The 9,776-nt window shown below is 48.2% G+C and overlaps 1 protein-coding gene across 3 annotated transcripts in view; it reads right to left on the bottom strand.

The window, feature by feature from the left end:
* Positions 1–3,884: 3,884 nt before the first annotated feature.
* The window catches only part of Rnf216 (ring finger protein 216), a 120,044-nt gene continuing 114,152 nt past the window's right edge, over positions 3,885–9,776 (bottom strand). For all 3 annotated transcript variants that reach the window (XM_005368004.2, XM_026789728.1, XM_013354088.2), the window contains 2 exons: positions 6,473–6,542; positions 3,885–5,921 (listed from right to left, as the gene is read on the bottom strand). In XM_005368004.2, coding sequence (XP_005368061.1) covers positions 5,605–5,921; positions 6,473–6,542 — 387 coding nt within the window. In that variant the 3' untranslated portion in view covers positions 3,885–5,604. The remainder of the gene's footprint in view (positions 5,922–6,472; positions 6,543–9,776) is intronic.

A 9,776-nucleotide genomic window follows, 5' to 3' on the forward strand; every position in this document is an offset into this window, starting at 1 on the left:
TGTGTGTGTATATGTGTGCTGGCAAGGGGGTAAATGTGTCACTGTACCCATGTGTAGGTCAGAGAACAACAACCTTGTTGAGGACGGCTCTTCCATTTCAGCTGCTGTGTTTTCCATGCTAGCTGGCCTGTGAGCTGGGTGGATCTCTTGCTTCCAGTCTTGGCTGATGAGGCTCCAGATGCATGCCGCAGCACCCAGCTCTCTGCACGGCTTCTGGAGTTGAACTCAGGATGTCAGGTTTGCACGGCTAGCGCCTTCACCTGTAGAGGCATCTCCCTAACCCTTCTGTCTGAGACAGGGTCTCACTATGTAGTGTTGGCTGACCTGTCACTTACTCTGTATTCCAGGCTGGCCTCGAACTTTTTTTGGTAATCCTCCTGCCTCTAGAGTGCTGTATTACAGGCATGTGCCACTGTACCCAGCTTTTTTTTTTTTTTTTTTTTTCCAAGACAGAGCTGTTGTTGCCATGGTTGTCCTGGAACTCACTGTGTAGTCCGGGCTGGCCTTGAACTCAGGGATTACAGGCCTGCACCACCACGCCCTTCTAGTATACAGTCTTAATTTCTTTTTATTACCACTAAGTGTGTGCTTTAAGTGTGTGTAGTGAAGGTCAGAGATAATTGTCTCCTTCCACATTTACATCCTCAGGCTTGGGTGGCAGGGGCTGCTCACCCTAGAATGCAGTCTTTGCCTTTCAGACAGGAAATCTCACTATAAAAACCAGGCTGGTCTGGAACTCACAAAGATCTATAATCTCTACCTCCCAAGTGCTGGGATCAAAGGCTTGGCCCACCATGCCTGGCTAGAATGCATCTTGATTCCTACTTCATGACAGTTCCCAGAGATTGGGCTCCGATCGCCTGGAGTACTCACTGAACAAATGTGCCGGACTTCCTGGGACCACCATGGCTGAACTGTCGATTACCTCTGACAGCTGGGGTGGGCTGAGAATGACGGGAGAGACGGGGCCTTCATCCCCACATCTCCACCAGTCAAGTAAAACAGCCCCCGGCAGAGGAAGCAATGGGAGGAACTGACGCTGAATGAATCCTGCTTGCTGAGGAGGACTGAGACAGCCCCCAGGACTGGCAGTGACTGCATCCCCAGGGGTCACGAGACCAGAGTGCTGGCTCCGCACCTGTCACAGCAACTAGGGCACCACGTTCAAGGAGGCGAGTGGAGCCTGTGGCAAGAGGGTGTGGAGCTCAGCTGCCACTCTGGGAGGGAAACCTTGCCAAGCCAAGGGGAAAACGGCAGAGCACACTGGCACGTGGCCAAGGTAGGAGGAGTCCAAGTTCAAGATGCATAGGGAGGGGCTGGAGAGATAGCTCAGTGGTTAAGAGCATTGCCTGCTCTTCCAAAGGTCCTGAGTTCAATTCCCAGCAACCACATGGTGGCTCACAACCATCTGTAATGAGGTCTTGTGCCCTCTTCTGGCCTGCAGACATATACACAGACAGAATATTGTATACATAATAAATACATTAAAAAAAAAGAAATACAATAGTCGGGGGTGGCACACACCTTTAAAAAATGTGTAGGGAGACTATTTTGATTACCACCCATCAAATGACAGGGAAGGAGAAAACTGAAGCATGTTTTGTCATCAAATGACAGGGAAGGAGAAAACTGAAGCATGTATGTATCTCAGCAAAGAACCACACAAATACCCCTATCAAAAGATGTTATTCAGAAGGGGCTGGAGAGATGGCTCAGTCAGCAAAGGGCTTGCCACAGAAGCATGAGGATTGAGATCCGTATAAAAACTAAACCAAACCGCAGGCCAGGTGACAGGCATGTGTAATCGAGCAGTAGCTCACTGGAAACAGGATTCCTGGGGCCTGCTGGTTAGCCAGCATAGCTAAGTTGGTGAATTTAGGTTCAGTGAGGTCTAAAAAACATATTTACCTGGTAGTATACACCTTTGATCCCAGCAGAAGCAACCTACATAGTGAGTTCCAAACCAGTCAGCACAGCGTAGTGAAACCCTGTTATGCTTCACAGAACAACACAGTAAAAGACGCAGACCCTCCATAGGCTCACTGTGTACACCCCCTGTACCCTGCACCCCTACAGATGCTACATAGGCAAGGTGTAATCCCAGCATGTGGGGCACTGAGACAGGGGCATTCTAAGTTTGAGGCCAGACTGGGCTTTGTAGAGTGCAAGGCTAGCCTGGGATCTCCATGTTTGAGGGTGTTCCCTACCCCGCTTTTGATTTTTTGAGACAGGGTTTCTTTGTGTAACAGTCCTGGCTGTCCTGGAACTTGAAAGGGATTTCACAGAGATCCGCCTGTCTCTGCCTCCCAAGTGCTGGGATTACACCACTGCCCAGTTTGTTTTTTGTTTTTTTTTGGAGGGTGGTCCTTCTTGTCTAGCATGTGACCCATTATGTACAGGGTGTTCACTGAAGGTCTAGGTATAATGACAACACTGGAGACCTCTGGACTTCTATTTTAACTAGGGCAATGTTTGAGAGACCTAGCAAATCCAGGTGAAGTATCAGAGAAAAAACCCTGTAGGTTTCTGGGTGGCACGTCTTTAATTCCAGCACAGGAGAGGCAGAGGCAGGCAGTTCTGTTCGAGACCAACCTGGTCTACATGGAGAGACCTTGGACCTTGTCTTTAAACAATGCCAACACGCATGGTATACAGGAAAGCGTATGTAGTAAGGAAGATTCTGGAAAGGCTTGTTACCTAGAAGGGAGGATGGGCAGCTTTTACTAATGCAACCCAGCTGCTGAGCCTTAGCCACCACAATGTGTAACCCATGCAGGTGTAGGTCGGGATGGCAGGGGACAACTAAGGAAGTCTGTAGGCAATGATTGCTTTGGAACCTGGAAATATAGAGAAATTTCATCCCCAAATTTTACTTCAGCAAAAATTCTTTCAGATATGAAACAAGTCCTGTAAGACAAGTGGCAGGAAAGGCCGTGGTGTCTCCCCCAGAGTGTTGTTTTGGTTCTCCTGTCTGCAGTTTTATTGTCTGGTGAGTGAGCTGGTTGGAGGGTTCCTGTCCATTTTGTCAGCCAGGCCAGAAACTCCCATGCCAGATCCAGTGCTGTTCTCTTGTTCCTGTCAGCTGGATGAGGCTAGCCCAGGATCTGGATGTTGGGGAATATTACTTTAAAGTGTTACTTTTATTTATGCCGCAGAACGTTTAATGATGTAAAGATGTGTTTCTTTTGTTTATGCTGAATTTAACTGTGAAGCTGATTCTTTGCCCCATGGTGAATAAAGAGATGAATGGTAGGTGGAGGGGAGGAGGCAGAAATCCTTAATAAAAAATAAATTAAAAAAAAATAAAAAGAACTCTAAAAAATTAAAAATAGAAAAAAAAAAAAAGATGAATGGTCAACAGAGTGAGGCAGGAGCAAGGATATGTGGGGCTGGCAGGCAGAGAGGATAAACAGGAGAAACAAGGAGAGGGGGGACATCAGGGGCCAGCCACCTAGCCACCCGCAGAGTAAGGAAGAAAGATAAAAGCCCAGAGACAAAAGGTAAATGGGTTAAGAAAAGCTGGCAAGAAACAAGTCAAGCTAAGGCCAGGCAATTATAAGAAAAAATACGTATCCGTGTGACTTATTCTGGGAACTGAGTGGGTGGGCACCCCAAAGAGCCAAAAAAGCCAAGAGTAAAACGTCACACATCTGAGGGCTACACATTTGGGAGCATCTAGAGAAGTATCCTCTAAGGACTTCCTGTGCCGTGCGTGGTTGGGACTGGGTTTCTTCCCGGCAGGAGAAAGGAGCACTTCTCCCCGCCCCACACTGCTGCATCAGGAGTTCCACACCTTTCACTGGGGGAGCCAGTGGCACTTGGTGCTTGTCTGCACTTGAGGGCTGCTTGGAATCTGTGATTGGAGCGGGACAAACAGCCAAGAGTAGAGCTCACAAACATTTATTTACACAAAATTCAAGTTACATATGATACAGTCTTTTTACACAGTAGTTTAAACAGACAAAGTTTCTCTATTTTTACTACCAAAAAGGTAAAGAAACATTTAGCCATCTACTTCATTTTTAAAAATTTTTTTTTATATATAAAGTGAGATCATGCACTTTTCTCTTCTGAAATATTTTGCTAAGTGCAAATACTAGATTCTCTCCAGTTTTAAGGCAAATACACTGGGAGTGGCTAGGCAGTTTCTCAGCCCCAGAGGTTAAGGTGCCAGCTGCCTTGGCGATCCCTGCTGGCACACAGGTTCTGGGAGGACACTAAGGACGAGAGGCCTTGATGGAGACAGGCAACAGCAGCCTTCTCTGCAGCCATGTGTGGCCACAGATAGACTGCATTTCAGAGGACATGACCCTGGCTTTACTTCTCCGAGGGTCAAGGTTTGGGTGGCACCTGTTCTTCCAGCAACCCCAGAAACTGCCAGGCACCTCACCTGGCCTCTTGGTGGATAATGTGATAGGAGTACTGTGTAGAACCAGAACTGGGTGCCCAGTCCAGCGCCTCATGAGGCCTTGGAGGGCAGTGCTTGAAGTAACCACCCATATGTGGGGCCCCGGAGAAGTACAGGGAACACAAACACACTAATAGTTAAGGTACTTGGAGGATCCTGTCATGCAGCACGTGGCCCATCTTTCCAAGGCACTGTCATTCAGACTAGTAGCACTGTTCAGGTGACCCACAGCAGGGCTCCTGAGTCACCACTGTGTGTGCCCCACCCACACTCAGGTGACCAGGGGTACCTCAAGGAGTCTTTCCCCCTTCCTACGGACATCTTCCCACTTCCAAGTCTGTACACTTTGAACGTGGAGCACCCCACAGCAATGGGAGGACAAGGGTAGTCAACACAACGGAGAAAATATCTGCTGCCAGTCCTGCTCCGCAAACCGTCTGGACACAGGCAGCAGGAACATTCTCCTCTGACTTCAGGGAAGGCAGTCGCTCTCATCCTGGAGCGGGGTGGAGGGGCTCTGCCCCAGGAAAACCCAGGAACACCTTAGAGGAGGTGTTGCTCATACCAGGCTGGTGACAAGTGACATCTCCCCCAGAAAAGGGGTAGCCCAGTAATAAACGACGCTTTTGCAAAATAGCCTTTTTGTCTGATGTCAAGTGTTAGGATGAGGCTCTCAGCAGTTGCTGGCCCTGGGGAAATACTTTCAACTTGACTTTTCAAGAGTGGGGACAAACTTGAGTAGCTCACGAACAACTTCAGCTCAAACTATGTGAACAGGAGCAACTGCTTTGATAACAGAACAAAACTTGATCCATAGATGTGTCTTGGAGGCCCTTGAACCTGAGTGGGTCTTAGGCAACAAGAAATGAGAGGCCCGGCCTGGGGATGCAGGCCACCTCCCTTAGGCTTTCAGTTGTCTGCTAGGGAGGGAGTGTGGCAAGTGATTAAGGGGCCCTCTTCATGGTCAGAGCCATTGTACTGGCTGCTAAGATGGCACAACCAGGGAGCTGCCGTAACACTGCCCCAGTGACAGCACCCAAAGGGTATTGGACCTGAAGGGTCTGTGAACCTTGCAAAGAAAAGAGCAAGAGGACATGAGCCCACCCTCATGAAGGAGGGAAGCAAAGACTCCACGCCTATTAAGGTGAGACTGGGTCTTCCTGCAGACTCAATGTGGCTGGAGAGGGCTTTAAGTGTCAGAAGCGATGCCGTGGCTGGGGACCAAAGTGCATGGGCAGATTGTGCTCCAGGGGCACATGCACGTGGCCAAACTCATAGTTGACACGCACGTTGGGCAGAGGGGGAACATAGGGTGCGGGCAGAGGACGAATGTTAATGGGGAAGTTGTTGAACACAGGCCGCACAGGTGGCAGGGGGAAAGGTGGGTGCACAAAGGCGTAGGGTGGCATCTGTGGGTGCAGATTCTGTGGGACAGGCCGTGGCAGGGCTTCCACACGCTGTACTTTCTCAGCTGGCTTCTCCAGTGGGGGTCCGATGCGCTTGAAGGTGTTCTCTGAAAGAAAAGTGGGGTTCAGAGGAAGCAAACACACAGACAGAACCAGATCTAATACACTTCTGCTTGTGACTAGAGCAACACATGACACTTATGACCAGGGCTTGGAAGCCTATAGGGACAGCCCAACAGAGGAGGGCTATTCTGACCCTCAGTATTCTTTCCTCTGGGCCCAGAAATAGTGGCTCTCAAGAGTAGGCTGACATCAAATTCAAGACAAAAGACACCCACTGCCTGTCAGAGCAATATGCCAAAGGCAGGAAAATCTACACTTTCCCACTGGTCACTCCTATACCCCACAGAGGGTGGTATGTTGTTTATCTAGCTTGGAACAGCCCATGTGAGATGTCCCTTTTTTTCACAGCCTCAGGAACTTGCTGTCATCTCAGTAAACTTCCACTGTGGTGAGGCAGTCTCCTTAGGCTTCTATTTGCCTCCATAGCTCAAACTCACTCTAGGGAGTGTCCCATCACGAAGAACGCATGGTTTGAGAAGTAACCCCCGAGGGACAGTCTCACCCAGCCCCATCTGTGCCTGAGAAGAACACTTGCCTCCATTCTTCCTTTTCTGTTCTTCTTCAGCCTCCTTTTGTATTTCTTCAATCAGCTTTTCGTCATCTTCCTAGAATAAAATCAACATCAAGGATGAGCCTGCAGCACTGCAGTAAGGCCATGGGTGGGGCAGAGGGCGCTGGCTCCTTATAGCACTTTCCCATCTCACACACCCTCTTCCTTCACAGCTGGTTAGCCTTCTAATGAGGAGGCTGGGGGCTGTTGAGTGGGGTCCATGCCAGAAAGGTGAATGCTTGGGCTCCCAGTGAACTACATGAAGGCAGAGGACAGATGATTTGAAACATTTCTCATCTCCACGGTACATCTCTGGGGACAGCAGGTCTTTGGACCCACCTCTCTGAACATGAGCAACCTGCTAAGTGGACGCTGCCTGTGGTGCCTTGTGGTGCCCCTGCAGCAGAGGTTGGCCTCAGGGAGGCAGAAAGGAGAGAAGAGGGCAGTAAGAAAGCCAGTCGTCCCTTGTTGGGAGAGGAACTAGAGGCACCCTGCAACTGTGAGTGGCTAGGTTTGTGCCATGTGCTCAGAAGGAGACCTGGATTTTTGTCAGAACCAAGGCCCATGCTTGCTTCATGCCAGGGGCTAGGGTCATTCCATTCTTGAGCAGCCTGCAAAGTGTCTCTCTAGTTTACAGTGGGACCAAAAGACTTCACTGTTTTGAAAACCCTCACCAAGGGCTGGGCGTGGTGGTGCATGCTTTTAATCTCTGCCCTAGAAGGCAGAGGCAGGAAGATCTCTGTGAGTTTGAGGCCAGCCTGATCTCTAGAGAGTTCTAGCGAAAGCTGCATAGGGAGATGCTCTCTAAACAAAATCTACCAAGATGGTGAACATCTTTTCTGGCCAGCTGGAGGTCTCAAGGGGTGGTGGCCCATCAGAAGTAGAGCACAGCGCCACAGCAGACTTTGACAAATCAACAGAACTGATTGGGAGTAAGTGAAAGAACTTGCTAAGACTTATAAACAGCCAAATTTAGTGCATGCTTGTGATCCTAGCACTTGGAAAGCAGAGGCAGGAATGTGGTGAGTTCTAGGCTGGTCTAGGTTACCCAGTGAGATACTATCCAAAACTGAGTGTGCTGCTGCTTGCCTGTAAGTCCAGCACTTGGATGGTGGAAGCAAGGTCAGGAGTTCAAGCCCATCTTGGGCTTGTCTCAAAAAACCAACATGGGGGATGAGGCAAGTTTCAATGAGGTAAGACTTGGAAACACGTGATTCTCAGCAGGACCAGGTCACCAGCCTATCTTCGCTAATGTTGGTTTTCTTTCTTTTGTGTATGTGGTGTGTGTGCCTGCTCTGACACCTGTGTGGAGGTCAGAGGACAGCTGGCAGAAGTTGGCTCTGGCTCCTTGATGCATGATCTTGCTGGCTCTTTTCGAAACAAGGCCTGGTACTTGTGATCCTCTTGCCTCAGCCACCTGACTGTTGTGCCATTAGGCTCCTCAGGCTGATCTGATGATACCCAAGAAGTGTTCTGAGATGAAAAAGGCTACAGTAGAGCCTGAAAGTGACGAAGATCACAATTCCGGACCTCTTGTTGCATAGACCTGAGGTCCCTACCCTTAGATGGAGGAGGGTCTGTGACTTCCAGGACAGCCTGGGTGATTTAGCTAGGGTCCTATTTCAAAACAAAACTAAACTAAAATAAAGAACTCTGAGCAAATATTGCACCAGTGGGCTTTTGTTGTGTTTAGCAACTTTAAAGGAATTTGTCTTTCTTAAAAAGAGAGGGAAAAGGCCACACACTCAGTATGTGTACTTTGGTCACTTTGTATTTCACTGAGTGGCGGTCCTTACCCAGCAGTTCCCCTTCAGTTTACATTTCCTCAAGCTGATGCAGGGTGGACCAACATAAAAATCTTTATCTAACATCTACTTTATCACAATTGAAGAAAAACCAGTAATGTTAAAAAGAATGAGGGAAGGCTAGGGTTTAGGGTTGATTCTGATCCTTTGGTCTAAAGACAGATGGGGCAAGAGAGGCTCTATGGAGACATTCCAGGCCACCTGAGTGAGGGACACCGAGGAAGGGTTTGCTGTGGGGCCTATGAAAATGGGAACAATAGGAGGAAAGAGGATGACAGGCTAGTCCTCCAGCTCTTTTGGCTGAGTCACCTACAGGAAGCTGGAGCCTGCCTGCCACAGCCATAGGGTAAGTAATGGATGTGAACAGAACACCTACAACTTTAGGGCCTCCACACCCAGGTTTGGGACTTAGTCCTAACACCACTCCCCACCCAGGTAGATGCATCTTCAATTGAGAAATTATGTCCGCCAGACCCATCACAGGCAACTCTGGGGAATTAAAACTCCTAACTACGCTGGGCAGTGTTGGCGCATACCTTTAATCCAAGCAGCCAACGTGGTCTACAGAGTGAGCTGCAGATAGCCAGTACTGTTTCACAGAGAAACCCTGTCTTAAAAAACAAAAAAAAAAAAAACCACACCAAACCAAAACAGAAAACAGACAAAAGAATTCCTAATTACTCCAGAGAAAAGTAAGGCAAGTTAGAGGCCTACTTCATGCAAGCTCTGTCTTGCTCTGAACAGATGCTATTTCCTCTGCTCCCAAATACTCTCAGTCCATGGTTGGCTAGAGGGCCAAGGTATTCGTATTAGAATACATGGTTAGAGATGGTAGTTCAGTGGTTAAGTGCACAAACTACTTTTATAGAGGAGCTGAGTTTGGTTCACAGTACCCTCAGGGGGTAGAGGCTCACAACCACCTACAACTTCAGATCCATTGTATCTAATATCTCTGTACTGTGGGCACGTGCGGGCACGCACACACACACAATGAAAAATAATAAAAGAGGGATGGAGAGATGGCTCAGTGACTTAAAAGCACTAGCTGCTGTTATAGAGGACCTATTCCTATTATCAACATGGTTGCTTACACATCTGTAACTGTGGTTCTAGATGATCCAATGCTCTGATCTCAGTGGACAGCAAGCACACATACGTTACACACACATACATGCAAGTAAAACAGTAACACACATAAAGCTAAAAAATAAAATCAGGACAAGATGGTGTGTACCTTTAATTGAAGGCAGAGGCAGCAAGTTTCAGGTCAGCCAGGGGGCTATACAGTAAAACCCTACCATAAGAAATCTTTAAAATAGTATCACATACTATTTGCTGGGTACAGTGGTACATGTTTTAATCCCAGTACTTGGGAAGCAGAAGCAGGTGGCTCTCTATGATTTTAATGCCAGTCTGGTCTACATAGTTGAGTTCCAGGCTGGCCAATAGCATACAATGAGTCTATTCTTTTTTTTTTTTTTTTT

Source organism: Microtus ochrogaster, unplaced genomic scaffold (assembly GCF_000317375.1).
Source record: "Microtus ochrogaster isolate Prairie Vole_2 unplaced genomic scaffold, MicOch1.0 UNK27, whole genome shotgun sequence".
NCBI lineage: Eukaryota > Metazoa > Chordata > Mammalia > Rodentia > Cricetidae > Microtus > Microtus ochrogaster.